Genomic DNA, 23,149 nt, shown 5'->3' on the forward strand with positions numbered 1-23,149 from the left:
TGCTGTGTAAGAATCAGCACCGTATTTTTGTTTACAATCCCAACCTCGGTATTGATGTTCATGGACATTGTTTTCATCGCAGATCCATTTCATCCTGCCTGAAAGGAGTTGTTACAGTTCTGAATAAGAAGATTGCATTTTGTGAACACATTCCCGCATACAATCTCATCATGTCAATATGCCTCACAGAGTTGTGTGTGTGTGTGTGTGTGAACATCATCATCTCTATGGTACTACTGTCACCCTTCCCCTGGGTAAGACACTGCACACAGGGTTTAAGCAGATGGCAAATCTCTCTCCCTGGGGTATCATCAACTTACAGCCTTCGCTCATTCTCTCTCCCACTGTTTTGCTCTCTGTCCTTCCTCGTGCATATCTGATCCCTTTTTCTTCTCACTAGTAGTTTTTTTCTCTGACAGACAGGCGAGAAAGGGACATCCACTTGCAAATGACATCTTTCCTGCTCCGTCTCTCCTGACTCTCTCTTCTCATCTGTCTCCATCTCTCCTCCTTTGCCCTCCCTGTAATTAACTAGGTTTCAGTAACAAACCTTTGGGCTTTGGGCTTTGGGGTTGCTATGGTTACCTCTCTCTCCATACTGTTTTCTGTTTGTCAGTCTATCTCTGTTGCTAAATTGTGCGTGTGTGTGTTTGTCCTTTTTTTCAGTGGCTGTGTGTCTATTCGGTTGTGTTTGTCTGGGCTTACATTAACTCCATCTGGTAAATTATTTGTTGGCTCATAAGCTCGTCACTTATCATGCGGTTTAATGTCCGTGTGCAGAGGTGAAATGAATTTTAAATGGGAAAAAATAATCAGCAATCTTATTGCTCATTTGTGTTTTAACTTCACTGTCTGATCATGAAACAATGTTGTTTCAGTGCTGCTTTGTTGTGCAACCAGCCTCATACTTGAACTCAAATGCTCAGCCCTGTTGTGAACAGATGCAATTTTTCCTTTTTATTGAAATGAATACTGATAGACAAAAACTATATGTATGTATTGTCTATCATTTAGGTCTTGTAATGAAAAAGCAGCTCTGTATCTACAAGTTTAATTTGTAAAATTGGATAAAGGCTTTCATTTCACCCATGACACAGGTTCAAGACCCTGCTTTTTACTGAATTGATGGAAATGTCAATTAGCACTTTGGATAACCAGGTTTACGGCTGCGTTTTGCATCTATACAGTCTGACAAAGGAGCTTAACATTTAAAGGGGTCATATAATGAGAAATATTTATGTATGTATTTAATATATTATATTATATTATATTATATTATATTATATATGAAAAGTGTATATACACCACCTTTCTGTTTGGGGTAAGGAAGATTTTTTTTAACTAATTCATATTTTTTGTTAGCAAGGACACATTTGTCAGAAGTCACAGTAAATATGTTTAATTATTAGCCAGCACAAATGTTTTAAATATTGATGATAGTAAGAAATATTACTTGAGCACCAAATTAGCTTTGCCACCACAGTAATTCAATACAGTTTTTAAGCAATTTTTTTATTAAATGAAGATGTTGAGCATAAGAAACATCTTTCAAAAACATTTTAAAAAATCTTACTGACTCCAAACTTTTTTGAACAGTGGAGTATTAATATTGAGTTTAAGTCCTTCAACTAATTCTCATCCTTGACCTTCTCCCCTCAGATTGAATTTGTATTTTCAGTCACCAGTAAGGCATTAATTTGGTTTTAAGTCACTGTTTTTCTTGCTGTAATGTCTCTGACATCTTCCCTGAAGAGTGCTCTGTTTTCTTTTTGTTGTTTCAGCTAACAAGACACTTCTGGGTGGAGGAGGAGGTGAGTCAATTCTTTTTCCCCCTCTTTTTCTGAGGCTGAATGAGACGAATCTAGACACAGCTCAAGAGGGAAAAGACATTAGAGGAGAGAAGCATTGGAGAGGTGAGAGGAATTAGAAGGTGAAAGAGAGCAAGTGAGAATCAGCAGGTGGAAATAAAGGTAAGAGAGCGAGAACGTATGTGTGATGGGAGCTGTTGTCAGCCTGAGGCTTAGCACTTTTCAGAATTTGAACAGACGATCTCTGATAGCTCCGTGAGTGAGAACAGAGGCGCTATTTGAGGAGCAAAAGAGCGATTAGAGACCCAGTGAGATGAAATGAGCGCTAAACTCTTAAACCATCTCTGATAGAGCGGCCCTTCCCTCCCAACGCACGCACACACACACACACACACAAAACAATTCATCAGCAGATTCTGAATAAAAAGGCAGAATTAAAGAGAGACTGTGCTTTTTCGAAACCGTTTGCTCGCTGTGATATATTAAACAGTACTTTGATCTGACAAGATGGTAGATCTTTTCAGAAATACAGTAAAGCCTTGAGATTTCACCCATCTATCTGTACATACACATATTCATCAAACAATGAGCTTCTTTGGCATTGCAGCTGCATGAACAGTTAAGTCTTAACTAATATTTAAAGGACAAAAACAGTATCAAGCTGCCATGGTGTTTTGGATATGCTACCATGGTAATTCTATCTATTTTTGAACATGTTTCATGATAGTATTGTAGCATTGTTTGTAAGAACAAACAGGGCAATACTGACATTGTTAGACATCCAACATATAAACTACAGCCCATCAAATAAGTCGTTTTCTCCTGAGGATCCGTAACTACGTCTGCAATTATCTCAGATGGCACTTTTAGTCATTAGTTACAGTCTTGTAATGTTCCTGCTCTCAAGAGATTCTAAATAATGAGTGTGTTACATGTAACAACTGTTTTTCCAATAGATTGTGCACAGTGTGAAATCACCTCTCACCTGAAATAGCAACAGTAGCTATCTCATATCAGCACACGTGGTTTCACCAGACTAGCTGCTAAACCATCTTGACAGTATTAAGGAAAATGTTCACATAAAAATGAAAATTCTCTCATCATTTACTCACCGTCATATCCTTCCAAACTTGTATTCATTTCTTTCTTGTGTAGAACACAAAAGAAGATATTTTGAAAAACTTTTTTTATCCAATACAATGAAAATCAAACCTTGCTTGGACCCCAGTGCTCTTCAAAATATCTTCCTTTGTGTTCCAGATAAGTAAATGATGACAGAATGTTCATCTTTGGGTAAACTATCCCTTCAGGACAACATTCAAAAAATAAAAAAACATCCTTCTTTTGAATGCTTGTTCCTAATTGGCAAATTATGGCATTCTGTGCAACCTGTTTCTTCTCACATAAATAAAATATGGTAATATGTGATAAATAAATGAACATAAGCTATTACTTTGAGTTTTAATTATTGTATTTATTTATTTATTATTTTATTTTGTAGCAAGATAATGTAGTCATTATCACAAAGTAAAAATTCTAGTAAATTATGAACCATTTAAAAGTAAACTGCAATAAGCTGTCATGTGTGACACTATAAATAAGCATTGCTTTAGAAATGCCAGCACTGTCAGTAGCTGTGATAATTGTACATGTCTTATTTTGTGCTTTCAAATTTTTAAACTAACTTCAAACTTGAAATGTGTTATGTTAAATCTAATATACATTACCGTTCAAAATGTTTTTAAGAAATCATTACATTCAGAAAGGATGTATTAATTTGATCACAGGGTGACAGTAAAGACATTTATCATATTAGAATATTTTTATTTCAAATAAATGCTGTTCATTTTGAACTTCCTATTAATCAAAGAATGTATCGCAATTTCCACAAAAAATATTAAGCAGCATAACTGTTTTCAACATTAATAATAAGAAATGTTTCTTGAGAAACAAATCAGCATATCAGACTGATTTCGGAAGGATCATGTGATACTGAAGACGGAATGACGGTTGAAAATTTAGCTTTGCCATCACAGGAATAAATTACATTTTAAAATATATTGTATATATTTCATAACACTGTTTTTATTGTATTTTGATCACATAAATGCAGCCTTTGTGAGCATAAGGCACTTCTTTTAAAAACATTTAAAAAAATTACCCACCCCAAACTTTTGAATGGAAATGGCAGTGTACATACTCTGTCTGTGTGAGAGGTGTGTGTGTATTTTGAAAGTGCATTGCAAAATCTAACAAATGTAATTTACTATAGTAGAGTGCTATGCAAATTAACAGAAATTTCCAACTGTTGACTCAGTATTTGTGCGAATGCATGTGTGTGTTGTAAGCATGTGCCGCTCTTGCTCTCTGCCTGTGTTAAGTGCCTGCCCGTTAGCTAATCAATACCAGTGATAAATCTGCACTTGAGAATCCTACTCATCAGAACCACGTCCCTCACACACAAACACAAGTTCAGAAGTGCGCACTGCTGTATATTGACCTGGGGTTTTTTTATGCAGTTCCTCAAGCACAAATGGCAAATGCGATTGATTTAGGCCTGACCTTCACCTCCCTCGTTTTAAACCTCACTATCAGTTCGTGCCTCTGCATGTCTTTGTTAGAAAACACTCTCTGTCTTTTGATGCCGTACCCCTCCTTTCTCACTCTTTCTCTCTCCTTCTCTGAATCACCCCTCCTCTATCTGTTCTCTCTCTCTCTTGTATGGTGTTTGAATGTCTCTTACGCAATATTCAAGGTAAAGGAAGTCTATTCCTTATATGGATATGTTTTTCTGTATATGTGGCAATTTTATACAAAACACATGTTCTTGGGAAAAACATCCTGTATGGGTATGTCACCCTATCCTCATTGGTTAAGAGGGTAAAAACTCCCCTCGACATGCCTATATAAGATCTGTATTTCTGTGAATAAATTGAAGTATTGAGAATACATGGACTGTGTGTTTTCTTACTTCCCGGCCGTATTTATTTACACTTGGAGAGACTAAGAGAAAATTTCACGGTGGCAAAGAGAATATCGAGGGACCAAATTGTTATTTATTAACAGTCTTCCATCTCCCTTTCGCTCTCTCTGTTTTACTCCGCACCCATCCTTCTGTCTCTCTGCCCTACCCTATCAGCTCTTCTCCTCACTTCCTAACACTCCAACACCTCTTTTCTCTCTATTTTTGTCGCCAATACGCAAACACATCGGGTTCCTCGCACTCGCAAACCCTCCCTCTCTTTTTGTTGGCTCCGCTCCTGAGGTTTGTTAAGGCAAACCTGGGTGATAATTAGGCAGGGACAAACTATACATCAGGGAGGACACAGCCTCAGAGCATTGCATGCAGAGAGAGAGATGAGGGGTTAGCCTCTGCCTGTTGGTGTTTAAAGCAGGAAAAGCACTAAAGCTGAGGGCAAAAACAAGAGGATGTGTTTAAAACAACAGAGGACAGAATAAAGAAAAGAATGGATGAGTTAGGATGTGTTGTACTGTCATGTATAGTTTGTTTCGGATACTGTTTTTCAAACTCTAGCACCATCTATTCTCAGTCAGCATTTTTGATGCACTGCAAAAATCAATTTATTAAGTATTTTAGTCTTTTCTTATTCCAAAAATGATATCTAAACATCCTTAAAACGAAATTAGCTTGGAACAATTTAACAAGATTTTTTTCAGAGAATATGTCTTAAATTAGGTTTATTTTTTAAATAAACCTAATCTAAGATCTTAAATAATCTTTTATTTTTATTACCTCACTGGTAAATTGTTCAAAGCGCTACACTCACTACATAAATTTTTTAGATTTATGCTTGAGACAAGAAGAACAAAACTATTTGCCATTGACATTAGAAAACTAAGACTCATTCAAGATGTATTCTTTAATCACTTGAGAAGCAAAACAATTATACAATAATCTGATATAATATAATATGATAATGTACTGTATATGGTAAATGTTGTTTCAGAGAATGTCTGTTATTTTTAAGCATAAATGTCACAGTGTAGTGGGGTTTATACTGTAATTTGCCAATGGGGTTTGAAATTTGTATTTAATATTCTCTAAAAACAAGTGTGATTGTCTTATTACCTTGTTGTAAGTCTTATCACAATTTTGCCTTGAGAGAGGTATATATATATATATATATATATATATATATATACTGTATGATCTTTCTATAAACTTTAAAGGATGTTCTGATATTTTTACTGGAAAACCAGACAAAAATACTGCATAATACAACTTTGCTATGTACGAGACAGGAAATGAAAGGAAGAAACATGGAAAATTAAAGTGAATAAGGAAGGAAGAAAGAGAGGCTGTGAGTGAGTGAGTGAGTGATAAAAATAATTCATGCTGGATTTTCTGCGTTCCTGGTCAAATGGATCATACTTGGAAATGGCACAGGCAATCAAAATTTTCTGTTTATTACAGTGGGATACATCAGTCCTGATGCTCAGAGCTGAGAGAGCTCCAGATTGTGTGACATTAGAGTCTCTTTGGGGATTTTGTTGCGTTTGTGGTGTAATGCTGTATTTTGGCGTATGGCTCCTTTTTAAATCTTCTTGAAGTCTGTTAATGAGATTTCTTTGCCCTGTTTTTAGCAACCTGGAAAGCCACACATGGATAAGTATTGATTGATTGTTTCATTTTTTGAGTGAGAATGTGTGTGTTCTGTCCTCCACTTGGCATTGAGTGGAATGTTGGTATTCTGGTTGAAAACCCAGAGCGCCGGGCGAGTGTTTAGAGAGAGATAGTGCTTTGGTGTCGAGGGATTTGTGACACGGGCAAGCAGATGTGCCAGATCCAATCAAATGCTCTTACTAATGGCTGCCATGGTGACCAGCTCAGCCAATAAAAGGGTGTGTTTTCAATAACACTTGTTAGTGCCGCTCAGTCCAAGCCAAACTGATTTGATGGGAAATTGAGAACAACTGTTAACGAATGCTTTTGTATGCAGAAATGTTGTGTGTGTGCATGTGGTTAGATGTTGCATGTAAAGAGCACATGTGAATGAGGACTGAAAAAAAGCTGTGCGTGCAATATAGGAAAATATTATATGTTTTTTCCATGTCACAAACCCCTTGTCAAGTAAGCAAGAAGCCAATTAGCACCTGCTAACAAGATGTCTGTGTAATATAAAAAGTGTGTGTGCATGCATGTTGCAATTACACAGGAAGGCAAACTATTCCCAACAGGCGTACCTCGTCACCACATTCGCATCTTTTCCCTTATTCCTTCCTCTCATCCTCCTTTCCTCCACTCCAAAGCCCTGAGTACAACTTCCCTCCATCTGTCCCTCCGTCTCTCTCTCTGTTTTTTTCCTCCACTTCACTCTCTCTATGGTGTTTCTCAGTATATATTCCCTATCTTTCTATCTTTTTATCACTCTATCTCTCGCTCCTGCAGATTCTGAGCACATATCAGCAAAAGTGCCAGGGTGCTAAAAAACCCTTGAGTAAAACTGTTATGGTCCTCAAATTGCTGCCCTCAGTGCTATGAGAAATCAGATTTTTTTTGTGTCCTCAAATGATAAATGTGAGTTGGGTTTGTAAAAAAACATCAGCATTACTGTGTTTCTCTAGGGGAGAGTGGGGTAAGATGTGTCACTGGGTAAACCAATCTAGTGAACTGCATAATTGTTGTCATGCAATATTAGGAAGAGCTCATCATATACAGCTGCCTGCAAATCATATTTATCCAGGTTAAAAAATATGCAAATTGCAAATATGCATGTTGTTTAATTGCAGTGGAAATATATATATATATATATATATATATATATATATATATATAGTAATTAGGAAATTTACATAGGCATATTATTGCCTTATTATTGCCTTATAATATTAAAAAATATTTACTGCATTTTTATGCATGTTTTCTGGGTGCAAATTTCTCCCCAAGATATGGTTAAGTACACACATATATACATATTACATATAATAAAATATTTTCAAATTTTCAGTGGATGGTGCCATTCATCGTGGGGCTGGTCCTCTGTTGAGGAAGGAATGTGCCACTCTGAACGGCTGTGAAATGGGGGAGGCCAAGATCACCGGAGCCTACGGTCTGCCTGCAAAATGTGAGTCGCTCATGAAACACACCAATCATCATACAAATGGCATATAAACATCAGTCTGAAATGTTTTGAACTCTGTAATGTTGGATGATGAATTCAGAATCATTTGGTAGAATTAAACCTGAGCAACTTTTCCAGTACGCTGGATGGATAAACCTTGCCTGTGTTTACGCTTGATCGCTTCAAAGTCAGCACCATACTTCTGTAGAAACTAAATTACACTTGATAAATGTCATAAAGTAAATTTTTTTGCACGGTTTTTCATTTCCCGTCTTACGATTGTAAGCAGGTGTTGTGCAACCTCTCTAGTGAAATGTCAAACGGTTGCATACACGTTGCACGCTGCCATATGAATAAATGAATAAACCATCAACACAAACCTTTTTGCCTATCATTCTCCCACCCTCCCTCCCCCCATTCATCTCCCTCCCTCTCTTTCACTCTTCCAGAGAGTGTTCAGTAATTATGTAGTCAGACAGTGTTTACAGAAGCAAGCGCACTTTAATTTATTCGCACACTTAGCAGTAATTTCCTTGTCTAATTTATGATCCCCCCCACCGTACCTAGCTGTTCGGAGACAGAGATGCACACGCTGCTGATTCTCCAGCCACAAACCCCCCTGCCAACAACACACACATATATACATTAACACACACGGATACACATCGATGATTTGCCTCGCACTCTAGGCTATGCTCTTTGTTAGGATTTACTTCATATTTTAGTTGATTTTTCTCTCCAACTTCGTTTTTCTTTCTCATCTTCTCTCTTTGAACTGTACTAAACTGTGGGAAGTAGAACAGTAAATATCAGCAGTAATTGCAGGACTGAAATTAGTGTTTGTGTCTGACTGCGCCCACCGCACACTGCCTGTATAATGACTGATCTGATTATAAGTTATGTACCAACAGGTGTTTGTGCTATTTGTGATTTGTGAGCTGTAAAATGTAACATTTCAAAATTAAAGTTTTCTGCTGGTGTGGGTTCGAGTTCATTCCCACTCTCTCTCACTAGATTTTTACATGTTCTGAAATTTGTCTATGCAAAATTGGCTGCCACAAATGCTTGGGTGTTCAGCCAATCTCCAAGTGTCATTGTCTGGGCTTTAAATATGACTCAGGTCACTCCTTCAGTGCAAATCTATGGTGTTTTTTCACCCATTATGTCATCAACCGGATTATAAATGCACTGGTCATTTGGAAAAGTAATAGCAAACCTCAGCTGAACATGCTGAAAGATTTGAAATGTCAATCATATCCAATGCAAGAACAAGTTAAAAGGGAGAGTTCACCTCTAAAATTTAAATTGTCATCATTTACTCACCCTGATGTTGTTTCAGACCCATAAATTAAAAAAAACAAACAAAAAAAAAACATAAATTTAATCTGTAAATTATAAAAAGTGACTGCATCTCTTCACTAGACTTCATTAACTAACATTAACTATGACTTTTGCCTCAATAAACTCCTAATTTTCTGCTTATTAATAATAAGGTCATTGTTAAATTTAGGGATTAGGGATGTAGAATATGGTCATGCAGAATATGTGCTAAGAAATAGCCAATAGGCATGCTAATAATTAACTAGTTGAATAGTGTGAATTTGTCTCTATACTAAAGTGTTACCAATTTGACTTATGAGTTTGGGACAACAGTGCAAACATTTCATTTTTAGAGTTTTTTTTTTTAAACCATCAAAGCTGAATTATATAACTTTTTCAGCATTTAAATACTTTCTTCTATCTCAGCTTAATATCCAGAGACAACTGTAAGTAGGTTATGCTATTCAAGGTTATTTTTCTCGAAGACAGTAAATATTATGTCTCTGTGGTGCTATGAAATTTCCCCTATTGTTGTCCTTCATGACAACACTCACTCAACCAATGGTGTGAGTTGGGGGCTGGGCTATCAGTTTGTTGAATCGAAGGTTGATCTTTTTTTGAAAACAATGTTTGTTTTTGCAGTTCTGTTTGGTGGCACAGAAATTATATACTTCAGCTTGAACCCAAAGTATGCGTTATACTATTGGAAAGCATTTCTAATTACAGGCAAAATCCTCTAAATGAAATCTGAGATTTGAGTGTTTGTATAGAGTATTGTCATGTTTTGACTGCCTCAGCTGCAGTTTGCGCATGTGCTCGCACATCTGTTGGATGAGGATATGGGAGTGTATGTTTGTGTCTTATAGTAAAACAGAAGTATAGTAATAATACATACTCTGCCCGGTTGAGGGGGTGAACTAGAAACCCAGTGGATCTCATTGATGTATGAAAGGCAGAATGTGAAGCTCCTGTCAGTCCCTAAGTCCACCTGTGTACCAATACAGCCTTGACTAGGGACGCAACCATACAAAACAACCATTGCTAGAGGGGAGAAAGAGAAGAGTGGAGCATATTTATGAATACACACACATACACACACTCTCCCTGAGCCTTCATTTCCCTCTGTGGCCAATTAACACTAATTAAAATCCACACAGGCCAATCGAACACCCACCCTTCTCTCCTGGTATTTAACTAATCCCTTTTTCTCTCTCTCTCCCTCCATCCGTCTTTTGCTCATAGACTGGATGAATAACAAGGTTCAATTACTTAATTATATTTATTAAATAATCCAAATTAAATACAGTGTATGTTTATAATGACCTCAGATTCCAGGCTGTTATTTTGAGTTAATTTTGGGCCGCAGCTTTCTGAAAATCACAGCCTTCTCTTGTCAAAACCGATCGGTTGAAAGCCAAGGTGAAAGGAGAGCGATCTATTGTGCGGCCCGTCATGCTCGATCGGCCGGTGACTGCTGGTACATTGTAACTCAGCTGTCAAGCAGATTTGAATTTGAGAAAACGAGAGAAACACAAAAAGTGAGTGAAACACCTTCGGACCTTTCAGATGATAAGCAGTTCGTCTAAGCTGGCTGCCTTTTTTAAATCGACGCACCTGCTCCCCTGCTCCCCTGCTGCAGAATGAGCATATAGTTGTGCACAGTGACTTTTTCTCCAGGGGGTTTGGTGGGAGAGTCCAGGGCCTCCCTTTGTGCGCGAGACAGGAGACTTGGGTTTGGTCTGGATGAGTGAACAGTGAGACTTGGTAGCGTAAAGATAGACAACCTTTCACTGAGAGGGAGGGAGAGGAGGGAAGAGAAAGGCGAGCAGGCAGGAGGAAGGAGGGAAGGAGGGGGGAACAAACAGAGGAGTGATTTAGAGCTTGATAATAGCAAGTTTGGAGTAGATTCATCAATACGTTATGGGTGTTGTCAGGTTTTGGTGTGCAGTATGGGAGAAAGAACAGTGTGTTTTCTCAGGATCAGGAAACTATGGAGAAATAAAATGGGTTAGAAGACAGGCTGTACGACCACATGCACACTAATACTGTGACCCAGCATATATTAAAGTAAAAAGCCACAAAAAGTATTGAAATGCAATAAATGTTGTTCATTTAAATATGTAAATAGAAAATAAATGTTTCTAAAATGAATAAGGGGCAATAAAATACTAATACAATAAGTATTAGTATTAAATTATAATTAACTAAATAAATACTAAATTAGTTTATTTATTTATTTCAATATGTATTTTTAAATAAATAAATAAAAATTCTTAGTGTGTTGTGTTAGCATTTTATTGGCCCTTAATTAATTTTAGATACAGCCATGCAGCTAATTTAAATACACCATGTAATATATATATATATATATATATATATATCTTGTAACCCTGCACCACAAAACCAGTCATAAGTAGCATGGGTATATTTGTAGCAATAGCCAACCATACATGGTATGGGTCAAAATTCATTTTATGGCAAAAATCATTAGGGTATTAGGTAAAGATCATGTTCCATAAAGATATTTTGTAAATTTCCTACTGTATATATACTAAAACATTATTTTTGATTGGTAATATGCATTGCTAAGAACTTCATTTGGACAACTTTAAATGCAATTTATTTTTTTGCACCCTCAGGTTTCAGATTTTCAAATAGCTGTATCTCAGCTAAATATTGTCCTATCCTAACAAACCATACATCAACAGTTTTCAGATGATGTATAAATCTTTTTACATTTTTGTGGTCCAGGGTCACATATATAAATCACTTGTTGCTAAATAAATTATATATACTATTATAATTTATATACAAAATACGAGTGTCTCTTCATATGTATGTCAGGTTACAACACAAATGTTAAGGGTTAGTTCACCCAAAACTTCTGTCATTAATTACTCACCCTCATGTAGTTTCAAACCCGTGAGACCTTCGTTCATCTTCGGAACACAAATTAAGATATTTCTGATGAATTCTGAGAGCTCTCTGACCCTCTATAGACAGCAAGGATACTACTATGATCAAGATCCAGAAACATAGCAAGGACATCGTTAAAATAATCCATGTGACATCAGTGGTTCAACTATAACTTTACGAAGCTACGAGAATACTTTTTGTGTGCAATAAAAAACAAAGTTACAGTTGAACCACTGATGTCACATGCATTATTTTAACGATGTCCTTGCTATGTTTCTGGATCTTGATCATAGTAGTATCCTTGCTGTCTATAGAGGGTCAGAGAGCTCTCAGAATTCATCAGAAATATCTTAATTTGTGTTCTGAAGATGAACAACAATGAAATGACATGAGGGTGAGTAATTAATGACAGAATTTTCTTTTTGGGTGAACTATCCCTTTAAATAAAAAATATAAATATAGATGTATAAATATGTAATTTCTTTATTTTTTATTTTGTGTTGAAACCCTGACATGCATAAGTACACACACACACTGTACTTCTTGCATGTATTATTATTTAAATAGACTTTACAACAGGTACGAAAGGTAACTCATCCGATTTACAGCTTAAATTATGCGTTTCAGAAATTATGGTTCTTTTAAGGTTCTGAATCTACATTATGCAACATTCTAACTCTGAACTCTGTAGAAAATGTTCATTTCTTCCCCACACACGCTCTGTTGTAAGTGTGCTTGTATGTGTTTGTTTTAGAGAACATACAGGAGCGACAGTGGGAGAGTTGAGCAGTGCGATATCTGAACCTCCCGGCAGTTTTTTGTAGTTTGCTTTAACCTCCAGCTGCACCTGTGTCTGCGGTGATTATGTCATCCTGTCTCTCTTCCTCTCTTCCTTCTGCACCCACTTTAGCAGATCACGCTGTGCCACAAACATGACAACGCTTTGTGACACTGTACTTCCAGTCAAACATATACCCACTGTTCTCTGTTGTTTTCTAGTTCCTGTCCATTCTTTCCTTTTGCACTTCATATGCGAGTGTCTGCAAGCCTTGGTGTGTTTATGTTTGTGTGTGTGTGTGTGTGTGTGTGTGTGTGTGTGTTTCTGTGTGAGTAATGTCTCTGCCCGACTTGATGTATGATGGTGAGGCTGGACTAAACACACAGAGGTGGATCGATGCTGTAAACACTGCAGAGTGCAGCGGTAAATAAACACAGCCGGACAGCACGCAGCGCAGAGAGGTGTCGGGGAGGGATGTGGGGGGTGGATGAATGAGGGAAAGAGGAGTGGGAGTGTAACTGACGGTGGGCTGCTGGACATCCAAAGGACAAGTGGGGCAAAGGGGAGAGATTGAGGACATGCCACAGATGTGACACGCAAGGACACGAGACATTGAGAGGACAGATGGATGGATGTTTTAGACAGAAGGTAGATGGAAAAGGAGGACAAGGGAAACGGACACGACGCCTGCGGTTGAGCTGAGTGTCAATGGGAGGAGGAAACAGGAAATTGAGATGAGAGGGTGCAGGACTGAGACAAGTGGGGCTTTAGTAATTGAGAAACAGATGGCAGAGATGGGAACAACAAACAGAAAGTGCAGTTAGTGTAAGTGCATAAGAGGAGAGCTAATCAAAAGTCTAGACACAATGCATAAATAAGTTTGTGTGACACATCAGGGGTTCTTCAGCTTTCTTTTACTGAAGGCCTTACGAAAGCTTTTTACTGTATTCATTTGGTAGCTTTTATGAGTGAAACAATTGCAGTACAGACATTTATAATAATGATTTAAATAATCATATTCTTTGACAGACTTAGAAAACTGATTTTCATTTAAACACTTTTACATTTTAGATTTAAAAGCAAAACGTCTTGCATAAAATTCATAACTTTCTTTTTGAACTAGAATAGGAAATTTGATGCTCTTGAGCTGTTTCCTATTGCTCTTATTAATTTGTACCATGGAAACCATAGAATCTGCCAACAGTTCTTAGAATCTGGCATTACTACAGTTATTACAGTAAATAGTGGTAACATGCCAGTAAAAAGATTGTGAAATCAATTATGCAGCTCGAAGCTGATTCCATATGATTTTACTCTTTTATAAATATTATTTATTTTAAATAATTGTGCCAGAAACTGTTGCTTACTATGATGAAAGATTGAACATCACCTCAGGTGTTGACAGCATCTATCAGTACAGCAATTACTGCGATGAGATATTTCGATGTTGTGGAGTAATATATCATCATATATTATCATAAGTCATCAGACGAAACAAGCCAAAAGACCCTTCCAATAGCAATCTGTTATTTCTGTAAGTAGGTCGCACTGTAATACAAAGGCCAAGATCTGTCAAGGCCAATATTACTGATATTGATATACTGATACCATTATTAAATGGAACATTTTTTGCTATCGAGGTTAAAATAGGTAATTTATAGTGCTTTAACATATTTGTAAAACATTTTTTAGCATTTAATAGACCTAAATAATATAAATATATAATATCATTCTAAATAATCCATTTTTGTTTGTTTATTTTTTGTTATATTCAGAATATGCTCAGATTGCAATCTTTAAAATTTAGATAAACTGAAAAAAATAATCACTTTTTAAAAAATCACTTGACAGGACATACAGACAGGAAGTTAGAGTTATATAACACAGTCACATATTTTTCTGATATTTTTGTATGACTTCTTTCTGTCTTTGGCTTTATCTCTCTGTTTCACAGATGTTATTCACACTGTGGGGCCGATAGTCCATGATTCAGTGGGGGACAGAGAGGAACAAGCTCTGAGAAACTGTTATTATAACTGTCTGCACACAGCAACTAAGAATCACCTGCGGACTGTGGTGAGGATCTCACACACTCATAACAGATTCAGACTTCGTGTCTTGGCTGGGACATAGCTACTTGTATGCAATTTTAATGGCCCAACGCATTCTCGAACCTTACACACTGGTTGCACATAAACTCAGGTACACACAGTTAACATGTTAAACTCTCACCCTGTATCACTCACATCTCACAGCTGCATCAGGGTATGAGAATCAAAATGCCAGCAATCCAGTCATAACACAGCGCATAACTCGCATTCCACTGGTGCCCTAACAATTTTTATATGAATCTACTAAAACAGTTGAGAGCCGTTTCAGCTTTATTTCTTTCAGAGATTGATTTATTGAAGACAGTTTACTGCATGTATAAAAGATTTTAACACAGTGCAGCAGCAAGGATAAAAATACACACAGGCACAGCTAAGATCTATCATTAAGGTTCTCAGGAAGGAGTGCTGCAGCATCATAATATCTTATGGGGACTTCCTGTTTATCTTTATGTAACTGGTGTTCACTGTGAAAAAATACCTTTAACCAAGTGTTATTATTAGGAATAGTTCATCTAAAAAATGCTCATAATTTACTCACTCATTTCCAGTGATATTTTAGCATTATTTTTATAGTATTTATTAGTATTTTGAATGAGCTTTTATTTGATATTTTCAGTTTTTATTAAATTTTTATTTGAAATTTTAATAATTTTATCAGTTTTTGTATTGCTATATATTTTTAATTAAATATTATTCTAGTTATAGTTGAATTAATATTAGTTTAATTCTTATTTTTGATTTTTGTTTGATTTTTCTAATACTTGTATTTTATTTCATATTTATTTCATCTTAATTTCAATTATTGAAGTTGTAATTATCAAAAACAAAACTGGTCATTTCAAACCTGCATAATTATTTTCCATCAAACACAAAAGTTGTTGTGGTAAATGTTCTGGCTGCTCTTCCATATAAGTGCAAGGAGGCAGGTGGTAATTGAGCTCAAAATGAACTTAAAAGTATCATTACAAGTCCTCTGATAGCTCTGGAACAGAATGAAGCGAACGCAACAGTCTCTTGTTATTTTTATGCTCAACATCCCCCATCCTCATTCACTTTCATTGTATGGAAAAGTGGCAGCCAGGACTTTCAGCAATGTATCTCGTGTTCCCAGAAGTAAGTAAGTCATTCAAGGTTTGGAAGAACATGAAGGAGAGTAAATGACAGAAATTTCATTCCCTTAATTGATTTCAAAGTGCTATCCATATACGTGCTGGGGTTTGCAAGACACAAAGTGGTACCTTAGCAGCAAATGCTTTTAAAACACCAACAATTGTCTGTGACTCGGTCCATTTGTTTTAAGTAAAGCTTTTGTTTTTAAGGCCCTTAATTCTAGGGCACAAGTAGCTCGTTGTCATTAGTAATGGATTGTATCTTTAATGGGTTGTAATTAATCAATTTTCATTCATCCTCCCTTGTAAAAGCTGTTGTTTTGTTGTGGTTTTGTACTAATAGGTCCAACAATAAGTGCTTTGTAAACCTTAATTTCTTTTATTATAATACAACACATTTATTTAAAGAAGCGTTTAGTGGTTCATACACAGATGATAAAACAATTACTGTAAATCTATATTTCTTTTTATGTTTCTTTGATGTTGATGTCTAGGCTTTTCCCTGCATCTCTACTGGAGTGTATGGTAGGTGCAAATTACAGCTTTATTTCTCAATCAATGTTTATTTTTCATCTTTAATTACTTTGTCTCTGTCTTATGTCCTTTGTATTCATAGTCTATAAATGACTGTGTGTAATTCATTACAGGTTGGTTGATTTAGAGTTTTCAATGGGCTCATTTATTATTAAAACCTATGATCATTCATTAACCACATTTATGGGCTAACATCAATGATACTTCACCCCCAGTGTTTATGACACTCTATCTAACCTAATCAATGGTACGTTTATGAACCTCAGCTATGATGTGACCTCCGTGCTCATGCATGTGTTCTAATTTGTGGTGGTTTATGTAGCAGGAACCTCATTTTAGGAATTCTGGGAGTGGATATCACTTGCAGTAGTATGAGGGATTTTCAGATTAAGGGTGGGATTAGACGGTCAGATTAGGAGAGATTAGGTGCGAGAGCATGTCACTGTGATTATAATCCCCCTTCTTAGCTATACGTGTCAAGATTAAACTCAAAAATGAACCCGGCAAACAGCTTCAGTTTGAAAACAACTACCATCAGTAATTCATTTTCAAGTCCTCAAGCAGAAAATATGGTGCCGTGCATCGGCAGAATTGTGAGTGCTGACAAGGTGTGAACATGTTGATGCCTCTTGGTTAATCATACAAGTTAGATCATTACAATAAAAGTAATGTGTATATCTATAAAAAATATCAAGGCTGTTTTCATTTACTTTGTGTTGGGGATGACACTTTAAAGCATCAATTAATAATTTTTTGATTAATTATAAAAATAAATTCATTTTCTCATCTGCCTCAATAATGTCTTATTTATCTTTATATGGGTGCAATTGATTGTGGTTATTTATTTAGTCATTCAGCGCATTATAATTTAAAGAGATAGTTCACCCAAAAATGACAATTCTGTCCTTAATTACTCACCCTCATCTTGTTCCAAACCTGTAAGATCTTCGGTTATCGTTGGAACACAAATTAAGATATTTTTGATTAAATCCAAGAGCTTTCTGACCCTCCATAGACAACAACGCAACTGACAATTTCAAGGCCCAGAAATGTAGTAAGGACATTGTTAAAATAGTCCATGTGACATAAGTGGTTCAACCATAATGTTATGAAGCTACGAGAATACTTTTTGTGCATAAAGAAACAAAAATAATGACTTTATTCAACAGTTTCTTCTCTTCCGTGTCAGTCTCCACTGCGCGTTTACGAGAGTACCACGACGCTTGCATGTGGAAGAGAAGAAATTGTTGAATAAAGTCATTATTTTTGTTTTCTTTGCATACAAAAAGTATTCTCGTAGCACCGTAAAATTAAGATTGAACCACTGATATCACATTTTGCTATTTTAACATTTTACTATTTTAACGGGACTATTTTAACGATTTCCTTACCACCTTTCTGGGTCTTGAACGTGTCAGTTGCATTGCTGTCTATGGAAGGTCAGAAAGCTCTTGAATTTCATCAAAAATATCTTACTTTGTGTTCCAAAAATGAACAAAGGTCTTATGGTTTTGGAACGACATGAGGGTGAGTAATTAATAACAGAATTAAAATTTTTGGATGAACTATCCCTTTTTTAGTCTTTTTTAATAATCATAATTTAAACATGTTAATTGATTAAAAGTTCTAGTATAAATCTGATGTGTATTGTGTTCATGTGTTGGATGATGTGTGGTGTGGTGCAGGATATCCACCTGATCAAGCAGTCGAAGTTGCCCTGAGAACAGTGAGAGAATACCTGGAGCAAAATCACGAGAAGGTGTGTGTCATTTCCCTACTGGTATTCTTTTCTTGCCATTGTTGTTATTGTTCGATGAGTAACACGTCATGGCAAACAGATGGTGGCTGCATAGGGACTTTCTTTTCTGAGTCAGCATGCACACACACACACACACACACAAATATATCCTTGCCATTTTAATTGGTTCCTAATGGAGCTTGTATTGCCTTCGCAGAACAGCACGAATACAAAAAATCCACTAACGCATTGACACAATTTCTTGCCCTTGGAACTTAATGTGAGTCTAGAGTAAATTTAACAGGGAATGAACCATCAGGATGTCTTTGACAAAACTTCTGCATGTCCCATACTGCAGCCGCTCTCTCTCTCTCTTGTGCTCGATTTTCACTGGTCACATCTGTGTTTTTTACCCCTCTCTCATCTCTCACTGATCTGTCTCTCCTGTCCTGAGCTTTCATCTCACTTTGCGCGGCATGCTTATTTGCTCTTGCCGTCTTTTACGCTACAGACATACAAAATGACAGAGACACCCTAATTATGGCACACTAATTAACCTGCGCTTTGCTGCTTGCTAACCCTTCCACTTTCCGTATGCACCCAGAGAATAGTACAGAATGGAAGAGAGAAAGCACTTTTATCGTTTTGGAATAGTTTTATTATTATTATATTATTGATTCATTCTATTTATTCTACTTTTATTATTTATAAAATTGCGTAATGTGTACCATCAGCAGAAAATAATCAACAGTACTTAAAAAAAGAGTTACAAAATATGTCTTAATACATCTAAGGCCATGTTTTTTAAGAGCAAATGTGAGGGGTAATGAAAAAAATAACAGCAAAAGATCACATAAAAGTAGGTGGTGCCTCCACGTCACTGTGATTGGCTGATTACCCTGTCAATTCGATAACGCCCAACTATCATGATCGCAGCCAGTCTGCGAATAGACCTGAATGCGTCAGGCTTGGTGAAAATGGACTGACTAATTAATTACAGAGTGAACAACTCACCCACTTCGACAAAGCCACTCATGTCTGGATCAAAATGAACTCAAAATGATGATGATGATATGTGAGTGAGCCACTTTTTAGTAAACACTTAGCTTAGTTAAATTAAATTTATACCTCCTTGCAACCTTCATGGCCCCTGCAGTGTTTATTGAGGATTTGATGAGTAATGGTTCGAAAAGAAAGCAACTATTGACAATAACATTTCATAGTATCAAATTAAATTTTTTTTAAAAACTTATCAAATTGAATTTGCTATTATTTGGTGTTACATTCTGTAAATAGTATGTTCATTTATACAAACCAAAAATATTATATGATATTCTTATTGATAGTGTGTGGTAAATAGTTTGCCATATGCTTTTAACCCAGAAACCATGTAAAAATCTAATGGAAAATTATAATGTAATGTACATATGTGCATGTTTATAATGTTACAAATGCTTTGGCAATGTAAAGCATTATTTTGAATCTGAATCAGACAGACAAAGCGACACAGGATGAGTGAGCCAGAGAGGGAGAGACATTTGGCTAAAGGCAATGAAAAAAGACAATGCTAGAGACCAAAGAGAGAAAAATGAGAGTGAGAGAGATTTCAGTGGCAGAGTAGGAGTGCTAGCTGGATGCAATGATGTGTTACAGGAACATGATTAGAAGCAGGAACAGCCCACCTGCCCTCACCACTGTTGTCATGGAGATGGAGGTTCTAGGATGCTGGCACGGATCTCGATGTATTCTTTTTATGTTGATGCTTGCCATGAAGCATTTGGGACTGGTGCTGGTGTTCTGTCAAGGACAGTTAGGTCACTGGCACTGCGCCTCTTTGGCTAGAAAGACTCAGACATTAGAATATGCTAAGCGATTGCACCAAAGTGCTCCTTTTCAGTAGACCCTCTCTTCACATAATACTGAGAGGCTACAAGTCAAAAATCAGTGAATTGGACAAATGAACCTTTTTCTTCAGTTATACGGATTATTTGAAGTTCAATTCATGCCACTGAATAATAATATAATATCTCAAACAAACACTTCGATAGAAATGAACTTAATGTAGGTCTAGAAGCTTTTTTTTAAACAAACATTATTTTCTTTCCTTTAACTTTATTCACAAGATTTGAAGCAAATTTCTGCTATGACTTAAGAGAGAGTAGTAAGGATGAAGGAGCATATTTGTTTCATTTGGATGAAGTTTGTGATATATTAATACAGGTATGGTCTCAGTTGTGTCGGTTTCTGCTGTGCAGTAGCAAAATCCTAACTTGAAAGTGAGATTCTCTCTGGTCATTTATTTTTTATTTCTTGTCTCTTTTTCTGTTTTAATCTGCTCTCAGCTGGACCGGGTCATCTTCTGTGTGTTTCTGAAGTCTGACAAAGAGCTCTACGAAACAATGTTGCCTGCATACTTCCCACGAGGTCTGTCATCACACACGCTTGTTGGGCTTTCATGTTTTATTGGGACTTATATAGTGAATTTTATACTATACAGACTGTATACTCTATCCCCTAAAACTAACCCTCACAGAGAACTTTCTGCATTTTTACATTTATAAAAAAAAAAGGTGTAGGCCTAAGCTGTTTTCCATGTGGGGACCAAAAATGTCAGGTTTTACTAGCCTTTTACCATCCAACATAGGGTTTACCTGGACCACATATCTCATACACACCCTTTTACTTATAGTGAGTTCTTCAAAACATTATTCCTTACATTTTGCATTTTTAACGTTGATTTCATTTCCTAAAGAGATAGCAGATATTTATAATTATTTAAAATGCATAATCACCCTTGATTTATGCTTTCTAAACAAACTGTACCCAGTGGTTCTGCACTTTATCAATATGTACATTTCGAGTATTTGTCACCTCAAAGTTTTCTATCTTATTCCTCCCGCAGTGAGAGGACAAGTAATTGGTAGTCCTGACTGACATCAATGTAGTTGTGTTGGTTTTTTTCTGTGTTCTGGGACACAGAGTACAAACTTGTGCGATTTAAAGCTATTCTTATGTGATAGCTGTATGCTTGTAGTTAGCGCTAATAACAAACCAACACTGACTACGTTTTTAATGGAAGCAGTGTTTACCTTGCTAAAATAGATTAATTAAAAAGCAGCACACTGACTAATTTAGTATTTCATATGACTAAATATTAAACACTCCCAAACATATTGACTGGTGCTAATATTTGCACCTTTTTTTTTTTTATGTAAAATGTTCATGAACGATCCTTGCTCTAATAATCACAGTTATGACATAATGTTATTGAGATGTCACACAGTGGCTGAACTCCAAACATTAGTGTTCATGTAAATGTCTGTTACTGTATGTGCATGTGCTCCATTAGACCTGTTTTTCACCTCCAGGTTCACCACCAAAGAGCAAATTATGAGAGGATGGCATAGTTGCTGTGGAAACGCCACACAAACTGCTTTTCCGTCACATCACTGTCTCGCTTTTACCTGATGCAGCCCCTACAAACATCAACAGCTGTCTGACACCACCTGATTTATTCATATCACTAAACCAGTGCTACATGTAAGTCAGTGATTGCTATCAGCTTCCTGTTGGGAGTTATATTGCTATTGGATTTGTGTTAATATTAATAACAATGTGGGCTTACAAGTGGCAGTTCACCCAAAAATGAAACATTTACTCATCTGCATAGAATCATACACAAAAATGCTGCTTTATAACAAATATCTTTCTTTTTTAAAAAGTTATATCTTGTCTCGCTTTTACCTGATGCAGCCCCTACAAACATCAACAGCTGTCTGACACCACCTGATTTATTCATATCACTAAACCAGTGCTACATGTAAGTCAGTGATTGCTATCAGCTTCCTGTTGGGAGTTATATTGCTATTGGATTTGTGTTAATATTAATAACAATGTGGGCTTACAAGTGGCAGTTCACCCAAAAATGAAACATTTACTCATCTGCATAGAATCATACACAAAAATGCTGCTTTATAACAAATATCTTTCTTTTTTAAAAAGTTATATATAGTTATACAAGTTTGGTGTCTTTCAAATCTGTTTATTGCTTACTCTTGTTGTTTCTCCTTCCAGAAACAATTTCCTGCAATTATATGATTTGCACTGCATTAGCATTGACATTATAGAAGATATCCTACGTGAATATTGTTTATAGAGTTGAATAAAAATTGAATTAAGGCAATCAAAGGAAGCAAAAGAGTATGTCAATGGTTGTAACACTTAACCTCTAATGAAAGTGCACTATTTGTACTTCTTCAATGTACTTTCTGTCTTCCAGTATGATAAAAGACCCTCATTAAAGTCAACTCCCCTCTCTGAACTAATGGCTGGGGCCGCTCTTAATGCAAGTTTCATTAATTACACCGTAAGCCTTCTAGTTAATAGTATAATGTCAGCAAATGGATTTAGAGCAGATGAAACATTTTGAAATATTGATGCCGATTGATTTGATTGAACTCCTAATTGTTTCGCGACCATTTATTTTGTCCCCACTCATATCGTACGATTCGAGAATCTCTCATAGTGCTTTCCAAAAAAAGATGAGTCTTCTTTCATCTCAACATGCTGCTATATCTGTGAAAGAAAGGAGAGTGTGAGGGAGGCAGATGAAAAAGAGAGAGCAAGAGGGAGAGATGAGTTTAATAAACTCATCTGAAGCAATTTTCGTTTTTTAATAAGCGACAGGCAGCTCAGATACTGTCATCAGGCGAGCTTCTCCAAATAATGAGAGCAAAGGAGAAAAAAGGGAGC

The 23,149-nt window shown here is 36.3% G+C and overlaps 1 protein-coding gene across 1 annotated transcript; it reads left to right on the forward strand.

The window, feature by feature from the left end:
* The first annotated feature begins 1,088 nt into the window (after positions 1–1,088).
* LOC107550852 (O-acetyl-ADP-ribose deacetylase MACROD1-like) lies at positions 1,089–21,905 on the forward strand. Its single transcript, XM_016232254.1, has 9 exons — positions 1,089–1,097; positions 1,660–1,684; positions 1,782–1,811; positions 7,778–7,894; positions 14,860–14,981; positions 16,620–16,650; positions 18,345–18,418; positions 20,740–20,821; positions 21,766–21,905. The coding sequence occupies exons 1-9, from the start codon at positions 1,089–1,091 to the stop codon at positions 21,789–21,791; spliced, it is 516 nt and encodes a 171-aa protein (XP_016087740.1). The 3' UTR covers positions 21,792–21,905.
* The last annotated feature ends 1,244 nt before the right edge of the window (positions 21,906–23,149 follow it).

This window comes from Sinocyclocheilus grahami, unplaced genomic scaffold (genome assembly GCF_001515645.1).
Source record: "Sinocyclocheilus grahami isolate Dianchi unplaced genomic scaffold, SAMN03320097.WGS_v1.1 scaffold409.1, whole genome shotgun sequence".
Lineage (NCBI taxonomy): Eukaryota > Metazoa > Chordata > Actinopteri > Cypriniformes > Cyprinidae > Sinocyclocheilus > Sinocyclocheilus grahami.

What these genes read in the sequence shown, in the direction of transcription:
- LOC107550852 (XM_016232254.1), top strand. An exon ending in AGAATCACCTGCGGACTGTG is followed by an intron (nt 14,982 to 16,619) that starts GTGAGGATCTCA and finishes GTTGATGTCTAG; the next exon opens with GCTTTTCCCTGCATCTCTAC. An exon ending in CATCTCTACTGGAGTGTATG is followed by an intron (nt 16,651 to 18,344) that starts GTAGGTGCAAAT and finishes GGTGTGGTGCAG; the next exon opens with GATATCCACCTGATCAAGCA.